Source organism: Chenopodium album, chromosome 4 (genome assembly GCF_948465745.1).
Source record: "Chenopodium album chromosome 4, dcCheAlbu1.1, whole genome shotgun sequence".
Taxonomy (NCBI): domain Eukaryota; kingdom Viridiplantae; phylum Streptophyta; class Magnoliopsida; order Caryophyllales; family Amaranthaceae; genus Chenopodium; species Chenopodium album.
Genome location: NC_137837.1, coordinates 18,712,928 through 18,738,066, shown reverse-complemented (window position 1 = coordinate 18,738,066; position 25,139 = coordinate 18,712,928). Strand labels below are relative to the sequence as shown.

The 25,139-nt window shown below is 35.7% G+C and overlaps 3 protein-coding genes and 1 pseudogene across 5 annotated transcripts; 1 reads left to right on the top strand and 3 right to left on the bottom strand.

Moving 5' to 3' along the window:
- Positions 1 to 1,256: 1,256 nt before the first annotated feature.
- LOC145627748 (putative mitochondrial protein AtMg00310) lies at positions 1,257 to 2,021 on the bottom strand. Its single transcript, XM_081680098.1, has one exon. The coding sequence runs from the start codon at positions 2,019 to 2,021 to the stop codon at positions 1,257 to 1,259; it is 765 nt and encodes a 254-aa protein (XP_081536224.1).
- A 4,175-nt stretch (positions 2,022 to 6,196) lies between these two features.
- On the top strand, positions 6,197 to 12,557 carry LOC145629001 (glycerol-3-phosphate dehydrogenase [NAD(+)]-like). 2 transcript variants are annotated; one of them, XM_081681463.1, is made up of 11 exons: positions 6,197 to 6,496; positions 6,616 to 6,692; positions 8,946 to 9,018; positions 10,428 to 10,645; positions 10,768 to 10,875; positions 11,000 to 11,063; positions 11,161 to 11,198; positions 11,425 to 11,545; positions 11,643 to 11,697; positions 11,806 to 11,854; positions 12,080 to 12,557. In XM_081681463.1, exons 1-11 carry the CDS (start codon positions 6,379 to 6,381, stop codon positions 12,248 to 12,250), a joined length of 1,092 nt encoding a protein of 363 aa, XP_081537589.1. In that variant the 5' UTR covers positions 6,197 to 6,378; the 3' UTR covers positions 12,251 to 12,557. The 2 variants fall into 2 exon arrangements, with proteins under 2 accessions (XP_081537589.1, XP_081537590.1); XM_081681464.1 differs by lacking the exons at positions 11,806 to 11,854; positions 12,080 to 12,557 and adding an exon at positions 11,768 to 11,798.
- Positions 12,558 to 12,735: 178 nt separating this feature from the next.
- On the bottom strand, positions 12,736 to 17,305 carry LOC145629000 (protein SIEVE ELEMENT OCCLUSION B-like; annotated as a pseudogene). Its single transcript, XR_014111531.1, has 7 exons — positions 16,970 to 17,305; positions 16,777 to 16,869; positions 16,095 to 16,543; positions 15,912 to 16,021; positions 15,654 to 15,800; positions 15,060 to 15,533; positions 12,736 to 14,187 (listed from the first exon to the last, which is right to left on the bottom strand). The product of XR_014111531.1 is annotated as a protein SIEVE ELEMENT OCCLUSION B-like (transcript).
- A 3,360-nt stretch (positions 17,306 to 20,665) lies between these two features.
- LOC145626794 (protein SIEVE ELEMENT OCCLUSION B-like) lies at positions 20,666 to 24,188 on the bottom strand. Its single transcript, XM_081679271.1, has 7 exons — positions 23,890 to 24,188; positions 23,682 to 23,780; positions 22,950 to 23,380; positions 22,768 to 22,859; positions 22,524 to 22,669; positions 21,941 to 22,414; positions 20,666 to 21,617 (listed from the first exon to the last, which is right to left on the bottom strand). Exons 1-7 carry the CDS (start codon positions 24,130 to 24,132, stop codon positions 20,934 to 20,936), a joined length of 2,169 nt encoding a protein of 722 aa, XP_081535397.1. The 5' UTR covers positions 24,133 to 24,188; the 3' UTR covers positions 20,666 to 20,933.
- Between the last annotated feature and the right edge of the window lie 951 nt (positions 24,189 to 25,139).

The following is a 25,139-nucleotide window of genomic DNA, read 5'->3' as shown; positions in this document are numbered from 1 at the left end:
GGGTGGTGGTGGGATAGTGGTGGCTTAGGTGGTGCTGGTGGTTTTTTTTTAGCCACCTGCGGATAAATATATTAAAGGAGGTCAATTTCCGCCAAAGTTAAGAGGCTTTGGGGAAAAGGACCTAAACAAACGAGTTCGTTACAACCTCTAGAATCCCACCTTGCAACATGATGGGCTAGAGTATTACCCGCATGCTTAACATGAGAAAAAGAACAAACATCAAAGATACTAGAAAGATTACAAATATCATCGATAATAAGAGAGAAAGGAGTAAATCCTATGGCCTTCATCTTGACCCCTTGCACAATGTTCTTTGCATCACTCTCAAGCACAATGGAAAAATACCCAAGTCTGGCAGCCAATTGTAGACCATATCTACAAGCCGTAGCTTCTGCCAAATCAAGAGCCCAGTCAGCAGCCTCCTTCCGTAGAGAAGGAGCTCGAATAATGCCATTCTCATCCCTGATGACTACCCCGAGACCTGTAGAGCTCCCTACATGTGCATCCACATTCACTTTAACTACACCCAAGCTAGGACATTCCCACGAGTTTGCTGATGAAGACCCTTGAGCTCCACCACACAGGAACACCTTATTAGCATATTCAACATAATCATGGACTGATTTTGTCAGATTAGTTGCAATACTTATGGGACATTGACTTCCATTATCAAACGTGATCTTATTTCGACACCACCAAGCAGCCCAAGCTAGAGTTACCATCGATCTCAGCTCCTCGCTTGTGGAATGTGAAGCCAGCCACAAAAATTTGTCTCTGAAACATGTGAAAGGAGCTTGAGCAGTGAATTGGGTGAAGTTGCTCGCTGCCCAAATGTCTCGTGCAGCCCTGCATTCAAAAGTGGCGTGAATCACTGTCTCATCCCCGCAACCACAAATTGAGCACATTTTATCAGCCACCATATGTCGATAATGTAACCTTTCCCTTACAACAAGAAAGCCCTTGCAGGCCCTCCATAAGAAATGGGCAAGCTTTGGGGGTCCCTTAAGACCCCAAATAATTCCCCACGCCTCATCATGTGGCTGTCTTTGGACAGTAGCAGGACCTTGTTTCGCAAGCCAGTATCCAGATTTCACAGAGTACTCCCCACTCTTATTTGGCCACCAATACATCCCATCTTTCATACTACAATACGACAATGGTATTGACATAATTTGTGCCTGTTCAACAGCATTAAAATTATCTGTAATCACCTTAACTCGCCAAGACATTGTCTCATGGTCAATTAAATCGCACACTCACAACCCCAACTCACTATTAGGTAAGGGTGTAGGAACACACACCGAAGAATTTCCTGGCAGCCATGCGGATTCCCAATCCGAAATGTCACACCCGTTTCCCACTCTCCATTTTAATCCCTCCAAAAGCATGGATTTTTCCCCCCACATGCTACTCCGCGTATAGCTCGGGTCATACCCTCGAAAAGCATCCAACACATCACAATTTTTAAAATATTTTGCTTTCAGAATAGAATGCAAGAGAGTACCTTTTTTATGGTGGAGGCGCCAAACTTGCTTTGCCAAGAGAGCTTGGTTAAAGCACCAAAGGTCATGAAAGCCTAATCCACCCATATTCTTCGGTTTGCATAAATCTTCCCATTTCTGCCAATGTAGCTTTTTTGTCGATCCCGTCGACCCCCACCAAAAGCGAGCCAAGAGAGCATGAAATTCATCAATAATACCATCGGGTATCCGTAGAATACTCATCATATAAGTCGAGATGGCCCGAGTTACCGCTTTGATCAATACTTCTTTTCCGGGCATAGATAACAATTTCTCCTTCCAACCCTGCAACTTCTTCCAGATACGCTCTTTTAAGCCTGCAAAAATAGTTCTCTTCGATCTACCAATAATCGTCGGCAAGCCAAGGTACTTCTCATGCCTGTTAACCTCCCGAACCCCAAAAGTATCCACAATTTCTTTCCGGCAAATGGGACATACTTTTTTTGCTAAAAGCCACTTCAGTTTTATCAAAATTAATTTTCTAGCCCGACGCTCTTTCATGTTTGCTAATTATATTAGCTATCACAGAGCACTCTTGAGTATTAGCTATAGAAAACAAAATACTATCGTCAGCAAAAAATAAATGTGAAATCCGGGGGGCGCCATATCATACTCTAGCACCATGAACAAGACCATCTCTAGCACCTTACAAGTTTTTCTTTTTTTTCTTTTTTTTTTCTTTTTTTTTTTTGTAAAAATTTGACCAATCAAGTAGTTACACTTGTCAATTAAACTAAAAAAAACCTTATACAACCGGTTCCAGGTAAAATGGGACCATTAAAAAAGATCAGGGGGTAAAGGTGAGATTATTTAAAAATAATCCAAAGGTGGGATTATTATTAGCGGACGACCCAAAGGTGCGTGAGATTATTACGGGCAATTTTTCCATAATAAAACATGCCACTCATTGTCTATTTCACCCTAATTTGTTATGGTATCATAGTCAAATTAAATCTTAAGACCGTTTACAAAAAAAAAAACAAAAAAAAAAAAAAAAAAAATCCCTTGATACATTTTTTGATATCTCATATCTCTAACATTTAATTATATAATAATAGTTATTACAAACAAGTTTGTAAGTAAATAATTGAAAAGTAGTTTTCATAATACTATATACTAAAGTAATTAAAAGGGGGGACACTTGACATTATTTTGTGAAAAAATTTCCCTCCAAAATGCTCTGCTTTTTTTTAAAAGAAAAAAATTGAAATTATTTTAATAAATTATATATATAACACATAAGAATTTAAAAGATAGATATTAATAAATTCAATTTCAAATTAAAAAAAAAAAAAAACAGTTGCATAAGCCATTTTTTAGGTATGTTACATGTGTCATTTAATTTCAATGAACTCTTTTTCAATTGACTATTACTCGTATTATTAATAAATCATACTTTATTAATCCGTGCAAGGGGCCAAAACCTAGTCCTACCTATATAATAAAGATCGCCATCACATTGGGGACACTTGGCATTATTTTGTGAAAAAATTTCCCTCCAAAAGGCTCTGCTTTTTTTTAAAAGAAAAAAATTGAAATTATTTTAATAAATAATATATATAACACATAAGAATTTAAAGGATAGACATTAATAAATTCAAATTAAAAAAAAAAAAAAAAAAAACTGTTGCATAAGCCATTTTTTAGGTATGTTACATGTGTCATTTAATTTCAATGAACTCTTTTTCAATTGACTATTACTCGTATTATTAATAAATCATACTTTATAAATCCGTGCAAGGGGCCAAAACTAGTCCTACTTATATAATAAAGATCGCCATCACATTGGAGATTGTTTCCAGACATCAAATATACATACTTAATTTCTTTCTGATTAACCTCGATTATTATGATCAATTATTTTTAGAAAGAATAATAATTAGGACAAGTGATGATTACGCAGATAGATTTTAAGCAGTAAATATCAAATTATGAGTCACCTAATCTAAAACGACCCAATTAAATTCAATTTGAATGACCTAATACATGTGTCACCTCTACAAACTTAGCAAAATGATACCTCTACAATATTCAATGTTTTATTTTGGAAAGGACCTCTATTTTGAGGAGATGTTTGTCAAAGGTTGTTTTATTATGGAATAACCGTAAAGGTGTTATTATTTTATTTTATTTTTGAAAAAAAAGGTTAGAGGTCGTATTATTCTTCACAATTCTAATAATAATTAAGGCAAATGTGAAGTGTGGTTGTAAGACTTTTGTTCGATTTCATGTTGATCAGGACATTTAATGATGTGTAAGACATGAGATAGTTCACAATTACAAAATGATGCCTAGTGACAAAAAGGCTTTGGCTAAGGTCACAAAGACAAGTGACTAAAGAATAATTATTCACCCCCACTACGTTAAAAGATAATGATATTGGGATAACTGATCCAATTTAACTTAAGAGGAATGAAGTTGGGTATTATGTATGATGGTTTAAGTTTTGTTGCAAGGGATGCATATAATGGAGTTAGTAAAGTGAAGAAGAGGAAGCATCTTAATGGCTATGAACAAGTGATACAAGAGAACAATTAAGGGTGTTTCAACAAAGAAAATTACTAAAACCCGATTTTTATTTTTATTTAAAAGTTGATGATAAAAGGGCATATAGTTTTTCTTCTTCTTCTTCTTCTTCTTCTTCTTTTTTTTTTTTTTTTTTTTTTTTTTTTTTTTTTTTGAAAGATGGAACAATGAAGACAGATTATTAATTATTTGGGGACTTATTTGTGCATGATACAACATATATTACTAACATGTATGACTTAATTTGTGGGTCTTTAGTTGATATGAATCACCACACTATGAATTAAGAAGACGTCTCAAGACTTTCTTGAATTCTATAGGAGGCATACATCCTATTACTATAATAATCAATCAATTTGTGGGACTTTTGTTGGTGTGAATTACCACACTATGAATTAAATGTTTGGAATGAGTTTTCTTTTGGATGAGAAGTCTTCTCTTTTGTTGATGTTTCTTTTTGTTAAGCGTATGTTAGTAATTTGTTTTTTAAAATTTAGACATTAAATTAATGCGCGCTTTTAGTCTAATTTATAATGCATTGGAAGGGGGGGGGGGGGGGGGGGGGGGCATGGGTGGTGCACCTATAATGATCTTGAGTCTGTATTATAAGAATTGAGAAGGATGTAAGATCAGAGAAATAATAAATTTTGTAGAATTGAGAACCATAGATATTAAAAAACACGTAGTAGTGGAGAATGAGAGGCGGGGATGAGATTTATATACTCTATCACACTACCTCACATGAGTGCCCTTTGGGATTAAAAGTGGATGTGGTAGCATAACACTACTCATACCCAGCGCGATATATTTTACATGAAAGAAGAAGTAGATGAGATTTGAACCCGCAACCTCTGTGTGACACTAACCCTTGATACCATGGAAATGGAAGACTGTAATATGTTGTGTGATATATTTCAAGATAACAAACACTCTCACGCTGTCACACTTGAGTATGATTCAGTCATTCAGAAATAAAGAATTTTCCCAATATCATGGAATATGGTCAATACCTCACGTTATTGAAGGAAACAACTTTTTTATGGTATAAACTTTCCTTATTTTATGCTTGCCAAAAGATTATTTCTATCAATAAAGTCTTTCAAAATTATAATATGTAAAAATTGTTATAATTAAATATTATTAGAAGTATAAATCTAGGTATTTGAGGCGAATCTACAAAATTCCACATGCTAATTTATTTTCTTATATTTCGTATAAATCATCAAGATAGTCAAAGTATATAAATAGTGAAATGAAAGAATTATTATTTTCAAAAACATTTGTATTTACAATAAAAAGATAGGCAGGAGGTTAACCAATAAATTGTTGGTGCAGTGGTGATTGAGGCTGCACTTAATAGGGAGGACCCGTGCTTGAATAATAATTGGAAGGGGATTGAAATCTAACTACTTAAAAGAGTAGTTAGAACTGATCCCCGACACAAAGACTTGTGTGGACCTGGTCCACAATAATGTTATTGTGGACCCGATATTTATACACACGCAACTAACATTATATTGAACATAGTGACCCTTAGTCTTGACATAGTAACCTTAATTTTAACTTAGTAACCTTATTAAAATTAATATAACGTTTAATATTATTGTGAACTTAAAGCACAACGTTATGACCCTAATGTTAACATATTGACCTTTATTATTCATATTAACCAGTATATAAAATATTTCGTTAAAAAATTAACCTCTTATAGTTTACTTCCTCTGTTCTTTTTTACTTGACCTGTTTCTTTTATCACGCTTGCCAATGCAAAACTTTAACGGTTAATAACTTTAATTCTCCATGATTAAAAAATATAAAAGTTATATATTATGATAGTTCTTATTGAGACGAATTCAAAATGATCAACATAAATATGTTTTTCCTTACATATTATTCACAAAACACGGTCAAAGGAGGGGTGGTGAATAGTGTAAAAGTCAAAGCGGGTCAAGTAAAAAAGAACGGAGGAAGTATATATTACCAAAATGACTTTTATTTCAACATAGAGACCTTTTTTCAATTATAGTGACCTGTGGTCCACAATAAATTAGTGTGAAGCAGGTCTATTTAAGAATTTGTAGATCCCCGAATCCAAATTAGGGTAAAGGTGAACGAGTAAAACACCAATAAAAAAAAATGAAGGTAAAAAAATAAAACTGTTGCCTAAGTTTGAGGAAAACTAGAGGGAGTACCGGAGTAGTAAAAAAAGGGGAAAGTATATTTTAATACAAGATCAATTCGTTGGACATTTTCTACACAAACACATGCACAATCTATAATAAAACCAAATCTCTCTCAACTTCTCTCCTCATTTTCTGTAATCATCATCTCTATGAAAGCTGAAGAATTTCCAGATAAATACAAAGTCGCTGTTATTGGCAGCGGTAACTGGGGAAGTGTTGCTGCCAAGCTAATTGCATTCAATACCCTTAATTACAACATCTTCCATGGTAATATCAAAACATTCTATAGTTTTTACCTGCAATTTTTGTATACAAATATACAAATGATTAAAATTTTGGATTTTTTTTTTTTTTTATTGATTTATGATGTTTTTGATGTCCATCAGATGAAGTTAGGATGTGGGTATTTGATGAAACATTGCCCAGTGGAGAGAAATTGTCCAATGTTATCAATCAAACCAATGTAAGGTGAAATATTTGTGTCATATTCATGTTTGTATTATTCAATAGACAAAGTAATATTTATGAGATTATGATCATGAATTATTATGAAGATGATATAGTGGCCCATGTAAAATTAAAGTATTAGTAGCACAAATCACTTAGAGATTGTATCATGAATTCTAAATTGATACCCCCTCTGATCCCAAATGTTATTCACATTTTGAATCTATACGTGTGCCAATGCATTACTTTGAAGTTCGATCATATATATCTATAGTTGGATATTAGTATAGAATAGGAAAAATTGCCCCATTAATCCCAACTTTGCGTCGTCCGCCAATAATAATCTCTACTTTCGATTATTCACTATCACTCCCAACTTTATACCCTATTAATTTCTATTGAACCCAACCGGTCATCCAACCTAATATTACAGGTTACAAGACACGTGTCAGCCTATAATTGGCTTAAAAAAAAAAAACAAAAAACAAAAAAAAAAAACCCACAAACCACCCATGTCCAGCCCGGAAAACACCACACCCCCACCCCGCTGGAAAATCGGCCCCATCCCCGAAAACCCTTCCCCCGCTGCCGGAAACCGCCGCCCAGCCCTCCCCCTCCCTCGAAACCCACCCCTTCCCTTCCCCCACCCCCGAAAAACCCTCCCCAACAGCCAGCCACCTCCGGCAGCGGCACGGTAGCCCTGCCACGCCAGTTCCCTCGCCGTTTTCGTCCCTTCCCCGTCGATTTCACCCCCTTCCCCACCGATTTCGGCCTAGACCTTCCTTTCCCCTCCGAATTCCTCCCCTTTCCTCGGCGACTTTCGCCCCTTTCCCCTAACCATTGGCAACCAACGATAATCAGCCACGAAATCGGCCGGTTTAGGGTTGAAATCAACCATTCAGCCCCATTATCAGCCAATTTCGGCCATTTGTGGCCAATTTTCGTTGTCGATTTTGGGGGGGGGGTTGCTTTGTGGCCAATTTTTGTGGGGAAACGACCGTTTAGGCCCGTGATGGGTTTTCCGGTACTCGGTAGTAATGGCTAGGAAGGGAGTGCGTCGGTGGTGGTGGTGTGGTGAGGAGGGTGTGCGTCGGTGGTGGTGGTGTGGTGGTGGAGGTAGGGCAGTTAGTCTTAGGAATTTTTTTTTTTTACATTTTTTTTTATTTTCTCTATTTTTTTTCAATCAATTACATATTGACACGTGTGCAAAAAAACTAATTCACAAATGTTTACCAAATTAACCGGTTGCAAGTCATTTGAGTGCAATAGAAATTAATACCCCTAAAGTTGGGAGTGATGGTGAATAATCCAAAATAGGGATTATTATTGGCGGACGAGACAAAGTTGAGAACTTGAGATTAATGGGGGCAATTTTTCCTATAAAATATAACATTTGAATATTAGTAAACTAATCATTGAGATGAATCAATTAAGACTCAACATGATTATTTTTTTTTTTTCATATGTTGTTAGTAATTTAGAACATTTTCTCAACTTATGAATAGTGTTAAGACTCCAAATGGGAAGAAGCATTAGAGAGAGTACTATACTGCTATGTTTGGAAATGAGTTAAAGGGTCTATTCTGTTGGATTTATTTGTCTAAACTTATCTTACATCCTTATTTTGTCTTAAAGTTTGTTGAACTCTTAGTATGTCCAAACTCAATTTGTTTGAACTTATTCGAACTATTATTATCTATTTTGTTTGAAACAAGTTAATATACTCAATATAAGTCGAATACAATAAGGCCTAATGCTTATGCTGAACTCTTAGGTTTATGTTTATAGTGAAACCCTATTATAAATGAAAATAACATTTGTTTGTAGTTGTTTCATTTCATCATTTCACCTAATGTCTAAAGATCTTGCCTTTCAATAAATGTTTCATTTTACTTTTATTTATTTTTTTATTCGCTTTTAATGGACCAAATTACATTATCTTATTTTATATCAAATTTAAATTAACAAAACCCCAATATCTTGTTTTTTTTTTTTTTTTTTTTTTTTTTTTTTTTTTTTTTAAATTTTTTATTTATTTATTTTATTTTAAATATATAATCATCATTAACTAACCAAATTCTATTGTCTTACATCTTTAATTTACCATCATAAAAATGTGTGTTAAAAGCATATGGGATTTTTATTGGAGATGGAGTATTGATAGTGAATGGAATATGATATAATCCCATCATCCTTTTAATTGGTAGTATTGCTTGATGAGATGGATCATTTGTCATTTATGGATGTTTATTTTTGGGTATTTTCATAGATAAATGTGAAGTACCTCCCTGGCGTAGAGCTTGGTAGAAATGTGATTGCTGACCCGAACCTCGATACCACAGGTATTATATATTTTTTTTGCTTGAAATTATGGATCACATATACTTCACTTATTTGCAAATATTGAGCAAATTCTGTTTGTAGAGAGGTACGAGGTTGAAATCAGGAATGAAATCACAGTGAATTAGTTTAGAATTTGATAGTAATACCATGCATTTAATTTTGTTTTAAATTTGATTTTTTTTTTCTTCTATTTGATATCTAAAGGTATTGGTTTGATGGAATTAAAATTCTTATTGTTGTCAACAAAACACATGTGGAAACCCATACCTAATACCTAAAATTCGTGAACTAAACATCCCTTAAGGGTTTGGTAAGTTTTTTGGTTGATAATGGGGTAATAAAAATAACTAAAAACTGATGATTAAAGATAATTAGTGGTGAGAGGACCCACATAACATGAAATATGAATGGAGAATATGAGAGAAAAAGAGTATATGAGTGGGTCCACATGGATTGGGTGAGTTAAGTTTTTATTATAAGATAATTAGATTGTTTGTGGTCATCACAATAATAAATACATGAATGTTAATAATCAATAGAGGGATTCCTATTTGAGGATAGCTCAAAAACATTTGTCTTATTTCTTGAAGCTGTAGTGGTTTGTGATTGATTTTTCATAATTTTTTTAAAAAATGTATCCTTAGGGCCTGTTCATTTCAGCTTAATTTCAGTTCACTTCAGTTCAACTCCAATCAGTTCATTTCAGCTGAGCTCCTAATTTCCCTCTCTCATAAAATATTTATTTCAGTTCAGTTCAGCTCCAATTAGTTCAGCTCGTTCAGTAAATGTGAACAGGCCCTTACTAAAGTAAGTGATATGGGGGAGAGAATGAGGTTAAGACAACTATGAAAAGATATATATGTGAATCATGTCTAATTCTTTGATTCGAATGGTTGGGACTATGTAACAATTAATTTTAGGAGGGATATTGGAAAAAGTTAGCTACGATGTTATTGAGGAATCAGAATAGTTGTGTCCAATTTCCTGTTCTTCATATGGTTTAGAGTTCCTTAAATATTCATACTGCCCCTGAGAATTGATTACAATTTTACTATTTAGGTGTATTTTTGCACCAAGAGATTTGACAACAAAGGCTAATATGTTCATTAAGAAGCATCAAATGTGTAGACATCTACAAATACAGAGTTTCAATTTACTGCTTCAGCCTTGATACATACAAATGAAACTATTGTAAATTAAGATGACACTTTTTTAGTACTCAATATCCAATTGTCACAATGTTAAAGATATCTAAATGAGAATTTTGGCTTGGTAGAGTGGGTTTATATTATTCTCTTCAGAAGCTCTACTCAAGATTAACTTGTATATTCTTTAATTGTTATAGTTCAATGGTATTTTTTTTCTTTTTAATTCATTTTATTCTCTTGGCTGGGTGAACTGTGTGCAGTCAGAGATGCTAACATGCTGGTATTCGTGACACCACATCAGTTTGTCGATGGTGTTTGTAAGAGACTAGCTGGAAAACTAAGGGGTGATGTTGAGGCTATTTCATTGATCAAAGGCATGGAGGTTAAAGTTGACGGCCCACACATGATATCCTCTGTAATCTCTAAGCAACTTGGAGTCAATTGTTGTGTTTTAATGGGGGCAAATATTGCTGATGAGGTACTTAAACAATTTTTTATTTATTTGTTTATTTTATTACTGACTTTATTGTATCTTTGAATGAGGTATGGCCTATTGATCTATCCCTTGGGAAATCAGAATAACTGATTCTTCTTTTGTAGATAGCTGAGGAGAAGTTTAGTGAAGCAACATTAGGATATAGTGAAAATAAAGAGGTTGCAGATAGGTGGGCTCGACTATTTGCCACACCCTATTTTGCTGTCACAACTGTGAGTTTGTTTTTTATTCTTTTGGAATTTCTTCTGAAATTAGAACAATTCATGATTTATTCCATCTGCGCTATGTCTTCTCGCAGTCTCACATACACCATTATAATTATTTCATGAAAAACAGATTCAAGATGTGGAAGGAGTGGAATTATGTGGTACACTAAAAAATGTAGTGGCCATAGCTGCAGGTTTTTCTTTTTTTAGCACTTGCTCTTTTTGATCGAAGATTATTGATAAGAGTTAATGCATTCAATGGATAATGACCATAAAGTGCTCTACTTACAGGATTTGTTGATGGCTTGGATATGGGGAGTAATTCAAAAGTAAGCAAAGTTTTGTGAGTAAAATATTCTATGGCTCGAAGTGTATTTCAAAAGTAAATAAATGTCCAAAATATATTCAAAATGCTGTGAAATTCTATTTAGCTGGATTTGTTGCTTGGTATAGGTCACATGTGGCTGCAAGAGTAATCAGAACGGTCTATTTAGCTAGATTTGTTGCTGGTAGGTCACATGTGGCTGCAAGAGTAATCAGAATGATTTATTTCAGGCAGCAATCATGAGAATTGGCTTGAATGAAATGAGGGCATTCTCCAAGCGACTGTTTCCATCGGTTAGAGAAGACACTTTCTTTGAGAGTTGTGGAGTTGCTGATCTTATCGCTACTTGTTGTAATATCTCAGTTCACGTTATTGTTTGATTGATTGTTTTTTTTTTTTTCAAAACCATTCTTTCAACTTAGTATGCTCAATGGTTTTTCTTTGACAGTTGGAGGAAGGAACAGAAAAGTTGCAGAGGCTTTTGCAATTCATGGAGGAAAGAGGTATAGATTTTGTAAAACTTTTTTTTATGTTTCCCTACAATGAATATTTTGTGGTGATTGATTGTTTCAGGCAAATGCTAATCTAGTGTTAAATTTAAATCGTGCTAGACCCTTTAAGGAGCTGGAAGCTGAGATGCTGCAGGGGCAGAAATTACAGGTAGACTGTTAAAACTCTTCGTATCCATTGGATGCATATGGAAAATGGAATATATACATCTTAAAAGACAATGTTAGACTGCATGTTTCAAGCATCTGATTTTAGAGAGAAGTTAATCAATATCTCGGATGCTCTTTTTATTTATTCGACCAGCAATATAATTTTCTGATACAGTTAATGATGTTTATTCCACTTATAGCAGCCTCTGTCTTTATTTTCTTGAAGGGTGTCTCGACAGCTAAAGAGGTATACGAGGTCTTAGAAAGCAACAGATGGTTTGATTCATTTCCCCTTTTCAGAACAATACACGAGATTTGTATCGGATCTTTACCGCCGTCTGCCATTGTGCATTATAAAGCAGAAGTACATCCAAGCTCTTTCCAACAGAAACTGTGAGCTGATACAATACCCTAACCAATTTTTATCCTTTTTTTTTCCTTCCTAACTTCCAAATCGATTTACACTGCAAGTTTAAAAAATTATTGACCTCTTTGGGGTTAAAACTAAACATTGGGTTCAGCTCTGCTATTTTGACTGAAATCAAGTTAAATTCTCTGTAATTGTTATTATGTTATAGTGAGAGTCAGCGGATGAAGTGTGTAGCGCAATCTGTAATCTGTATCTTCAACCTATCTGTGAAAGTGTGAACTTTATATACCTTGGAGCATATATACCATGAAAAGATACATGATACACATCAAAATTCAATGGTTTTCTTATAGAAACTGTATTGAATTTGATGAAACAGTAAATTTCATCAAATGAATTATGCAGAAAAACTTTGAACGTATGAAGAGGAATTGAGAATTTTTTATTGATTTTAAGATAGTGAGAGAAACTCTTACAAACCCAAAATTTGGGGAAAATATTATGAATTCTCATTTCTCACAATTTACGTATTTTTGAAAGGAGCTAAGCTTATTACATCCTAACAACTTTCTTACAGAATTGCATTATCATATCAAATTATCTAAAAACTTCTTGCTGAGGTGGACAAGGTCATTTGATCACCAATTTTTTTGAGCTTAACTTGCTGTGATTTATTGACCTGCATCTGCTGCTGCTAGATTGAACTTGAAACAAATCACCTCACTGGGAATATTATCCAACAAACTCTGCTGATTTTTCTTCCAGCAACTGAGTGTGTGAGTTCAGAATCAGCAGTTGCATGTAAAGACGGGTGTAATCTAAACCAGTTGGCAACTCTATTCAATTATTCATATGTTATCCTATCTTCGACATTATATGTGAGCTCCACCCACAGTTTTCATGGCATTCCTTGTGCTTTTCTACTTTTTAGAATGATTTAGGGTCGTAAATGTGTCAACCTTTTAGCAGGAACAAAAGGAAGCGCAAACCTGAGATCAATCAGTGGATACCTTAAAAGAGTTTTAGTCTCTCTAACTAATTTTGCATCAACATTAAATAATTACTTGATACTTTGTATATGGAGAGAGTACACTGATAACATGAAAGCGAATTACAAGACTGAAGCCATTTGCAACGAGAATGGTTCATAATATAGGTAGCAAATGTATCACTTCACCTCTGTGGTCTTTATTCTAGTATAATACTTTTATGAAAAAAGAAAAAGAAAAAAAAAAGGCAAGACAAAATGAAAATCACAGAAACATTGGGACTTAGCCCTCATATTGAGCAACAGTAGTTGCAGCAGCCGCTACTGCAGGTGGAATCTCAGCTTCAGGATCGTAATCTTCATGGCAGCAGATGAATGAATTGAACCTATGCATGTGGCGACGACACTCAGGGCATAGCATACTTTTTGGAATTCTCACACTGGAGGGGAACTCAATCCTATGGCATGGGTATTCCTTCATATGAAGTTCTTTGTAATGGCTTTCAAACCCCACTTCGAATCCCTCTCTTATAGCACGCTCCTTCCATATCTCCATTTCTTGAAGAGCAGTCAGAGCAAGCTTACCCTGACCGTGGACCACTATTGTTGATCCTTTGGCTAGGATTGCCCAGCCACCATGAGATTTGTCATGGCTGTGGAGCCTTTGTATCTCTTGCAGTATGATATCTGCATGGTCGTGGACTCTCCCTAATTGAATCTTCGAGAAGATCATGCTCTCAATTCTTGTCCAAAAATACCAAACAAAGGTCGGGTCTTGCCAGCAGTGGCTCAGTTGTTCCATTGTTATAGCTGCACAAACCTTACGCACCAGTTCCTTGTTATGGCTCCTGCCAACATAGACCATTTCAAGTGGAACTCGCAGAGCTCGCGATACAGTATGTGCCTCGTTTGTAAACTTTCTGATCCATTGTAGGTCATCTCCTCCATACAAGAAAATGTACTTCTCTTCTCTGATCTGTTTGTAGGAAAGTTAGAGGTTTACTTGAAGTTAGTGTAGAAATAATTTACCAATAGTACTTTTGACAGGACTAAAGGTACTAAAATTAACATAGAATAATTGAAGCCATGACAAGAAGAACAAGAACCTACTATGAATGTTGGGATAATTTGGTGAGTTTCAGTTATGCAATCTTACCCTAATTTTGAGGGGGGTTTTCCCTTTATTTGGTCACTGTAGACTAGTTTATCTGATCTATTAGCTTAAATTCTTTTGATTCTCTATTGCAGATGGTCTTGGATACTCAAGTTGCGAAAACACTTCTTTAAAGGTTTCCCTCTCCTGCTAAACAAGTAAGCTATTTACTGCACTAATGTCAGATTATCAGCTCCACCAGTTTTCTCTATGGTCTAATTGCCTTCAAAATTCAAATCATTGAGCTGTTTTGATTGAGAGTCTCGTGGTTGAGCTTCCTATTTTAAATTTCTGCAACTAGTAATCTCGTCTAAAATTTTCATGGCTGTTGGAATTGTGTCATGCAATACTCTTTACAAACTAACAAGAAACTGCATGTATGATGTATGGGCATATGAATATTTCAATAATTCACTTAAGGTGGGCATGCAATTGGACTTTGTGGGGGCTTTCTGTGCTCTTGATGGGTATATAAGATTAAAGGGCTGTAACCATTCATATTATTATGAAAATTATGATTGTGTTTTGTTTACTGGTTTATAACCAAATAGTAGTAAACTACTCAAAGTTTGCCTGGTTACATAAAAAATTTCTTAAAAGCAGGACCTGTATGTTTGCAAGTAGGTGAATCATACTTAGTATATAAGCTGCGCTGGGAACTTTCTTTGATAGACAAAATAGCAAAGGCAACTTACCCAGTCTAGAATTTTTTGATCAATGCCGTCAACAAGCAGTTCAAGCCTCCATGATTCCTGTTCCCAAAGAGCCTCTTCCCTTATGCTTGTGAATGGGAAAGCTTGGCTTTGCCAGATCCACATCATGTGGATTGCGTTTGGGCTTAGAACTTTTCCCTGAGGATCCAGCACCACAAGCATAGGCTTACCATGATAGTGCCAGTCATCTTTAAGGAACTTGATGACTGCATTTCCGATTATTGAAGGATGATGAACAGAATACCAGGGCATTGAGGCTTTTAGAGTCTCAAGCTTTACTTCCATGGCATCTGTCCATTGCAGTGAACGGTCAATGACTGGGATCCAGACAATCTCATATTCGTGGACCTTCGATTCATTGTAGCTTTGCTCAAGAATGAAGAGCTCTTCATGAGTGATATCAAGGCCTGATATGAGTAATAACACATTTTTCCTCCTCAACATATCAAGGTGGACCTGCAAATTAGCAAAAATACAAGTACAATTTCCTTGATTAGATAGCTATGTTAAAAAAAACTATTGTTAGGAATGAATGATAGTTGATGTATACTATGGACTGAAGTTTCGAGCACAAACCCTTCTCTTTGCAGGACCATCATAAAGTGGAGATATGTCATCATCAGCATAGATCAAGGTCTTCAGGACTTTCATGTTGTCAACATGAATTGTGTGGTAGATGATTTTCTTGATCATATTATAAGCGTCAATCTCGTTTCTTCTCCTCTATATGAGAAACCAATGTCCATTAGAGCTAAATAATATTCTAGGCATTACTGTGCAAATATAATGCTAGATTATAAGTAAGAAATTTGATGAATTGAGAAGCTATCTGACCTATAAGCATGTACAAGTTGTCTAAGGTGCTCCTGAGATGATCATTGATTGTTTTAAGCTTGTGAGCCCAGTTGGAGAGCTCCCATGATTCAGCTGTGGCTGACATATTTCTGCCAAAAAGAAAATCTATTAGAAAACCTTGCGTTGTATCAGGCATCGCATTATTGTATAGTCAAAGCTTACCCGACTCCCTTGCTAGACATGGTTGTAATCTGGGTCGCAGCAGCCACAGCACTTCTGATTATCCAATAAATAGCTATTGGGAAATGCCTCATTGCAGCCTTGACTTCAGGATCTTCATCTGTAATATACATAGTGGGTAACTCTCCGAACTCAACAATGCACCTAGTTGTATCAAGCATGGCCTTTATTAGATTATTAGTGGCTTCAAACTGGTTCCTGTAGGCGCCTGCATGCTCCACAACCATAGGCAATTGCTTCATAAGTGCCATCGATTTTGCCAGGGCATTTGTAGAATAAATTTGGGCAAGAAGCCAGAAGTCTCCAAAAGTCATAGCAAATGCTGCTAATGTGAGCACCACTTTGGCTTCCCAAGAAAAGTGTGGCAGCATATTCAACACCGAGAGGGTGGTATTGTGTGCATCGTATCCACTCAGTAACTTACATGTCATCTGCATCAGTTTTATAGGTATTACTAACAGTCAACTAAAACCAGTTTTAGCTAGTAATTTTCAGAAAACAGGACACATTCTTGTGGATGTAATTAACTATAAAATGCATTTGAACTATAAGCTAACAAAGGTGAAAACAGGAAACCTGTTTTATGTTTAGTTTAAGCTGCAACCACTGAATACTTGGACCTTATATTGTGCGGTTTATAGAGATTTAACAGTTCAGGAAATACCTCAGAGGATATCCTTTCAACAATGAGTGGCAAATCAGGAACTTCTTGAAGACCGTCAAGGGTAAGTCTGCTTCCTTGGGCATCCCTCTGACCCTGTAAACAGATCAGATCACCGCTATCAGTAAAAATGCAAGGTTGGGTATGAAAAAATACTAATACAAAAATTTTGAAATAAGTTATTTATTCGCTATACCATTGAAGACCTTTCAGTATTTTGAGTAGCATGGCGGATGATTTCCTCAACTAGATGGAAAAGAGGTCTGACATTAACATTTCGAGCATCAGGTTGGTGCAGCTGCTCAATCTGTTTGGAGAGGGCATTATCATCAGAGGTCAAGAAGATGCCTCCTCGTTCGTTACCTCTTGACAGCAGGGACGTGCCTATATAAGAAGGCAACATGTTGCTTTTTTCAGCATCCCATGATTTTTTTTGCAGCTGAGGTTGTAACGGAGCTGATACTTTGGGGGTCATTGGATTCGGGGCGTTTGCCATGGTGGCTATAAAAATTGTTATACACTTTTGGTTGGTCAAGAAATGTCAAAACTGAGAATGGCTTGTGTGTTGCGTTTGTTGTTTACTGCTCTTTTATAGCATTGCAGGAATAAAGCAAAGTGAATCAACTTCAATTCCTTGCTTCCATTGAAGTTTAGCTTGTAAGAATATTCTTCGTTTGTTTAATGAAATACTTAGATTTTGTCTCTCAATCACCTTTTACTTTTTAACTGTGGGATTCTGGACTTGGCAGTTGTTAATCAATACAAGTAATTTCCCTTAATTGAAGCCTCCCCAACTTCCTACACACACAAAAACAGAAGGAACTTTGTATTGGATCTAAGTGTGTTACCACATAGCCAATGGTTGTGACACAGATCATGAGAGTAACCGAACACTGACTACATAGCGCGGTGGTGCCTTGTTAACTATGCTAGTTAAAGTGCTGCAATTTTTCCGCCTTAAATCAAGGAAATACAAAGTGCTTCCTTTGTTTTTTTAGTTAACACCTTTCTAATATCACGCTTGCCAACGCATTGTAAAATTATAAAAAGTGGATATTAATAAATCATATATATAGACGATTCAATTAAGAACTCACATGACTATATTTACTCGTATATATAAATCACAAAACCGAGTTAAAGTGTAGTATAGTGTAAAAATCAAACGGCGTCAACTAAAAAAACGGAGCAAGTATAATTTATGGTCAAAGGGGTACGTGATTGACTTCAGAATAACGAATACTACGACCATGGCTTCACATTGGACATTACAGGAGATGCGACGACTTAGCTTAATTCCACGACGGTGCAACATTTTGAAGGTAGACAGGGACAGGATTAAAAAATCATACCGTATTGTGAACAACCATCGGACTAGTTTAGTTTCCGTTTCTGTAATTGTTTATTTTATATGTGTTTTGCTGTTGTCATACCTTTGCTGTTGTCATACCAAAAAAAAAAGACAAGTTCAAGGACAATTAGTTAAATACAAACAGTGTTGTGAAAGGTAGACTGTCAGAGCAATTGCTTAGTTGATTTGGTTTGCTCGATTCTCTAATTAACTTCAATTTCAATATACTCTAGTTTGTTTTTCACCAAGAGGCAAAACCACAGTAGAAGAACAGAAGATTCCATACCCTTGCTTTTTTCCCCTGTTTGGAAAAGGAAACGAATTCTTGCTTTTGTAAGAATTGTAACAAATGTCAAATGACTTAATTAGATTGATGTAACAAGCATGAGTAACGTTAATATGAGTGAATATAGTTTTATTTTTTCCTTTTTTTGGGTAAAATTCTGTTTATTAACAAGAAAAGTGACAAATAAACCATATAGAAAGTATTAAGGGTCTGTTCTGATTGTCTGAACTAAACTGAGCTGAAGTGAACGGAATATTTTATGAGAGAAGGAAATTAAGAGCTGAATTGAAGTGAACAGAGAATAATTTGAAGAGAACAACCCCTAGTAATTGACAATCAATGTTTTACAGATGTATTCAAGGTCATCTTAAATATTTTGGAGACTATGTTCTTATTAAAAATATGGGACCTGACAAATAAAAATTGATTTTAATGAACTAAAAATATTTTAAAATATTGTCATATTAGAATTATAGTCTTCTAATTTTCTGCATGAAGTTACATATAGGTGTAATGGGCCAGTAATTTTCCACACATTAGCACGTGGTCTGTTCACATTTACTGAACTGAGCTGAACTGAACTGATTGGAGCTGAATTGAACTGAACTGAGCTGAAATGAATATTTTATGAGAGAGGAAAATTAGGAGCTGAACTGAACTGAACTGAAATTAAGTAAATGTGAACATGCCCTAGAGCAACTCCAATAGTTATTGGTAAGGACTTGCTTGCAATTTTCAAAATTTTTTAGCTACCAGCTTCACCATTAGAGTTAAAAATTACAATTAGCTTGGCCTTTAAGCTAATTTGCTTGAGAAAAAAATTTCCAAAATTTTTGGAGATTAATATATTAAAATAATTAAAGGAAATTTTAGTTTTTACCACCTTCCAATAACCACTAAATTGAATTTACCACCTCCAAAAAAAAACCATTTACTTTACCACCACATAAAAAAATTAAACATCAGTTTTACCACCAATGACCTCCAACTAACGGATTCCGTCCATAAATCCGTTAGTGGGGCCTATCTTGTACACGTGTCGCCATATTATTGGACAAATTTAAAAAAAAAAATTAAAAAAAAATTAAAAAAAAAATTAAAAAAAAAAATTAAAAAACCTAAAACTACCCAGCCACCACCACAGCGCCACCCCCGCGCCACCGCCGCCTTCCCCCCAACTCACCACAACCCTCCCGAAACCACCACCGGCGTCGCACCACCAGCCCCAACCCACCTGAACCCTCCCCCTCCCTTTCCCGCAACCATATGGCCCCCAAAAACCACCAAACCCAAAACCCTTGTCCTCCCTAAACGGCCACGAATCCGGCCCTAAAAGGCCGAAATCGGCCGGTTAAGGCCACTAAGCCCCAAAATCGGCCGATTTCGGCCATTTATGGCAAGATTCGTGGGGTAATTAGGGAACTAGGTTCGTGGGTTTCGTGGGCTAATTAGGGAACTGGGTTCGTGGGTTTCGTGGTTGGTGGGTGGCGGTGGTTTGTTGGTGGTTGGGCTAATGGGTTTCGGTGGTCTGGGTTCGTGGGCCGGTGGGTTTTGGTGGTCTGGGTTCGCGTAGTGGTGGGTTTCGGTGGTCTGGGTTTCGGTGGTGGTTGTGTAGGTGGGCGTGGGTGTTGGTGGTTTGTGGGTGGCGTGGTGGTTCTGGTGGGTTTCTGTGGTGGTTTCGGTGGCAGTCGGTGGTTTCGGGGAGGGCTGTGGTGAGTTGGGGGGAAGGCGGCGGTGGCGCTGTGGTGGTGCACGGAAAATCGTGGCCGTTGAAGAAGAACCGTCAAAACGGTGGGCCCTACTGACGGTTTTATGGACGGAATCCACTTGAAGGTGGTAAAATCAATTTTTTGGAAATTTTGGTGGTGGTAAAGTAAATGGTTTTTTTTTGGAGGTGGTAAATTCAATTAAGTGGTTATTGGAAGGTGGTAAAAACTAAAATTCCCATAATTAAATTTATAAAGCTAATTGAGAAAATCAAGCTTATTTAATTAATAAGCTAGTAGCTAACCATTGGAGTACAAAAATAACTACAAAGAGAATTAGCTAAAAATCATATGTGGCATGACAACAATTAACTTGTCATTGAAGATGCCCTAATAATCTGATATGCCTCAGTATCAATCTTCTATGCTCCAATTTTCCAGTTAGCTTTTGCCCATTGTTCTAACTTTAAAATTGAATAACAATTAGATAATACGCCATTTATATTAAATAAAATTGAAGAAAAAAAAAATAATATTTAAGGTAATGTCAGCTCCTTGGTTGAACAATTTTCAGCAACAATATTCCCAAAGAAAAATAAATTAAATGTGTAAAAATTTATTTGGGACACAAAGAGCATTACTAAAATGGAGAGTACATTAACACATGATATTAAACTACAAGATTGAACTAACCCATTTGCAACAACATGATACCAATGCAAATGTATCACCTCATCACTTCCGGGTTTATTCTAGTAATGCTCATATTAAAATACAAGACAAATTAAAAATCATATAAACATAGTAAATTTGTAACTTAGGCCTCATAGTGATCAACATCAGTTAAAGCAGCCAGAACTTCAGCAACTTCAGCATTGTGATCTTCATGGCAGCAGATGAACGATTCGTTTTTATGCATAGGACGACGACAGTCAGGGCAAAGCATACTTCTTGGAATTCTCATACCAGAGGGGAACAGAATCCTATGACATGGATATTCCTCCATATGAAGCTTTGTGTAATGGTTTCCGAACCCCACACCGAATCCATCTCTTATAGCTGGTTCCTTCCACTTCTCGAGTTCTTCAAGAGTCACCATGGCCACCTTACCCTGACCATGGACAATGATCCTCGAGCCTTTGGCTAGCACTACCCATCCGCTGTGTGATTTGTCATGACTTTGGAGCTTTTGTATCTCTTGCCATATGGTATCTTCATGGTCATGGACATTACCTAGTTGAATCTTCGAGTAGATCATGCTCTCGATTCTTGTCCAGAAGTACCAAACAGAGGTCGGGTCTTGCCAGCAATGGCTCAGCTGCTCCATTATTATAGATGCACAAATTTTATGCACCTCCTCCTTGGTATGGCTCCTACCAACATAGACCATTTCAAGAGGAATTTGCAGAGTTCGCGCTACAGCTCGTGCCTCATTAGTGAATTGTCTGATCCATGTTAGGTCGTCAGCTCCATACAAGAGAATGTACTTTTCTTCTCTGATCTGATGTTAGCATATTTATATGAGGTTAGATTATGTAATATTACATAGGAGATTCTAAAATTTATATAATTGACACGTACAGTCAAACATGACACATATGTCAATGTACTAATTTAACATTAGATATATATAATTAAATTTAAGTAAAAATATAAATGAAATGATTTTATGAAACATTATATTAATACCTATTCAACATTTTTTATATAATACTATAAACAAAGATCAAAGTTAGTGTATGAATACTGAAAAAAAAAGTAAAACATGTTAATTATTCCGGAACAAAGGGAGTAAGAATTTGTAAAATAGTGAAGGAAAATTACCCAGTCTAGAATTTTCTGATCAATACCATTAACCAGCAGTTCAAGCTTCCATGTTTCCTGCTCCCAAAGCGCCTCCTCCCTTGCGTGTGTGAACGGGAAAGCTTGATTTTTCCAGATCCACATCATGTGGATTGCATTCGGGCTCAGAACTTTTCCCTGAGGATCGAGCACCACAAGCATAGGCTTACCATGAAAGTTCCAATCATCTGTCAGAAACCTGATGACTGCATTTCTGATTAATGAAGGATTATGAACAGAGTACCAGGGCATTAAGTCTTTTAAGTTCTCAAGCTTAACTTTCATGGGATCAGTCCATTGCAGAGAACTGTCAATTATTGGGATCCAGACAACCTCATATTCATGGACCTTTGATTCAATGTAACTTTGCTCTAGAATAGATAGCTCTTCATGAGTGATATCGAGGCCTGATATGAGTAACAACACATTCTTCCTCCTCAAAATCTCAAGGGGGACCTGAAAAATAGTAAAATTATGAGTATAATTTTCCATGAGTTGATAGCCATGTCAAAATGTTGGAACGATTATTAATTGATTCATAGTGACAGAAGTTTCGAGCACAAACCCTTTTCTTTGCAGGACCATCATACAGTGGTGGCATATCATCATCAGCATAGATCAAGGTCCTTAGGATCTTCATGTTGTCAATATGCATTTTATCATTCATGATTTCCTTGGTCATATTATAAGAATTAATATGCTCCTTCTCATCTGTACAACAAAACAATGTCTTTCATTAGCTCAATCTTTAGACATTATTATATAAACATCATGCTAGATTAGAAGTAAGAAATTTGATTAAATCTAACCTATTAATCTATACAAGTTAGTCAAGGTTTTCCTGTAATGATCGCTGATAGTTTTAAGCTTGTAGACCTCAGATGAATTAGCCTTGCTAATTCTGTCAAGAAAAGAAAATGAATGAGGAAACCTTCTGTTATTGATTCTTGCATTAGGCGACGTATTATTGTATACTCATCATTTAACTTACCCAACTCCCTCGTTGGTCATGGTAGAAAATCGAGTAATTTGTCTTGCAACAGCCACAGCACTTCTGATTATCCAATAAACAGCTATCGGAATTTGACTCATTGCAGCCTTGACTTCAGGATCTTCATCTGTGATATACATAGCGGGAATTTCTCCAAACTCAATTATACACCTGGTTGTATCTTGTATGGCCCTTATTAAATGATTAGTGGCTTCGAACTGGTTTCTGGCAACCACATCATTTGTGCGCAGTTTTGAAATCGAATATGCAAGTTCATTTGTTAATGTATTTTTGATAACAAGCCAGATCCTTCCTACAGTTACATTAACAGCTGCTAATGTAATAACCACCTTGGCTTCCCAAGATAAGTGTTGCAAAATATGTAACACTGAGAGGGTGGTTTCGTGTTGATCAGGGTGATTTCGTTTCATCTGCATCAGTTTTATTGGTATTACTAACAGTAACACTATTTTAGCAATTAATATTAAGGAAACAGCAGACATTCTTGTGAAAGTTAATACAAGGGTGATTGTATAATACTAGTTTGAAACAAATAAATTTGACTAATGTAAAAATTAATTTAGGACAATGGAAGTATTGTGTTTCGACTATAAGTTAGGGTCTATGTAAGAGAATTTTAAAATTTAGAAAGTGTGTCACTTAAAAAACATGGCTACTTTAGAAAAGTGTACATGTTACTATAACAAAAATGCAACACTAGTAGTGTAGTACCTCAGAAGATATCCAATCAACAAGGAGTGGCAAATCCGGAATTTCTGAATGAATATCATCATGGGATTCATAGGTAACTCTGCTTCCTTTGGCCTCAGTCTGACCATATACGAAGATCAGAACATATTTATCAGTAAACATGAACGCTAAAATCGAGCACGAAAAAATAAAAAATATAAACAAATAAAAGAAAAAAAAACATTGATACCGATGAAGGACGACTTCCAGTAACTTGAGTATCATCAACATGGCTGATGATTTCCTCAACAAGATGAAAAAGAGGTCTGACATCAAAACTACGAGCATCGGGGTTGTGCAGCTGCTCAATCTGTCTTGAGAGGGTATAATCATCAAATGTCAAGAAGAGGCCTCCTCGTTCGGAACTCTGTGACAGCAGTGTCTTGCTACCATCAAAAGGTACAGGGGTCATTCGAATCGGGGCGTATGCCATGGTAGCTATTAACCCAATTATACACCCCTGTGTGCGGAAATGAGAAAATTGAGGATGTAAAGTGTTTATTTGTGTGTTCAGTCTTGCAGTTACTGATGTTTTAAACTAAAGCATAGTTTCAGGAATAAAGCAATGTGTATCAATTTTACTATCTTTTTATTAAAGTCTAGTTTGTTAAAATATTCTTTGATTGTTTAATGGAAAACATAGATTCTGTCTGTGAATCACGTTTATCCTTTTCACTGTGGGAATCAGGAATTGAAGTTGTTATTTAACACAAATGATTTTAGTATGAGAATGGAAATATTGAGTACTGATGAATTATATTTCACTACTCATGCCGTACTCAATCCCATTTTTCTTTACGATACAGAATGCATTTTATGATTTAGGTTCCATTTGTTTTGACAGAAAATATTTTCCTAGAAATTGATTTTATTATTTTTTTATTGTTTGGTTTGTAAAGTTATGTAAAACAATTTTTCCTAAAGACGGAAAATAGTTTTCCAATAGTCGAAAACAAGTTGTTGGCCCGAGCGATGCTTCGGGTCATCTAATATAATACTCTCTCCGTTCCAAAAAGAACGACTCATTTGGGTTGATTACGCGGGTACTAAGGAAGTTAAGTAAAAAGAAGTAAAAGTATATTGGAAAGATAAATTTACATAGAGTTTGTAAAAAAATGAAGAGAGAAAGTAATAAAATAACATGGAAAATCAAATTTTTATATGGGGAAGCTAATTTTGCACAAATATTGTTGTAAATTGGTGGTGTTTTAATGCAAATGGGTCATTCTTTTTGGGACAAAATTTTGGCCAAATGGGTTGTTCTTTTTGGGACGGAGGGAGTAAGAGATTAAACATAAAATTACAATCATTTTAATTTCATTGCAACTAATTATGATACATTAAAATATTTTCAAAGAGTCACATTAGCCTCTAATTAGTGATTTGAATGAGCCCACAAATTTTATAAAATGTAAATTTACGTCCATTGGATTGACCCTT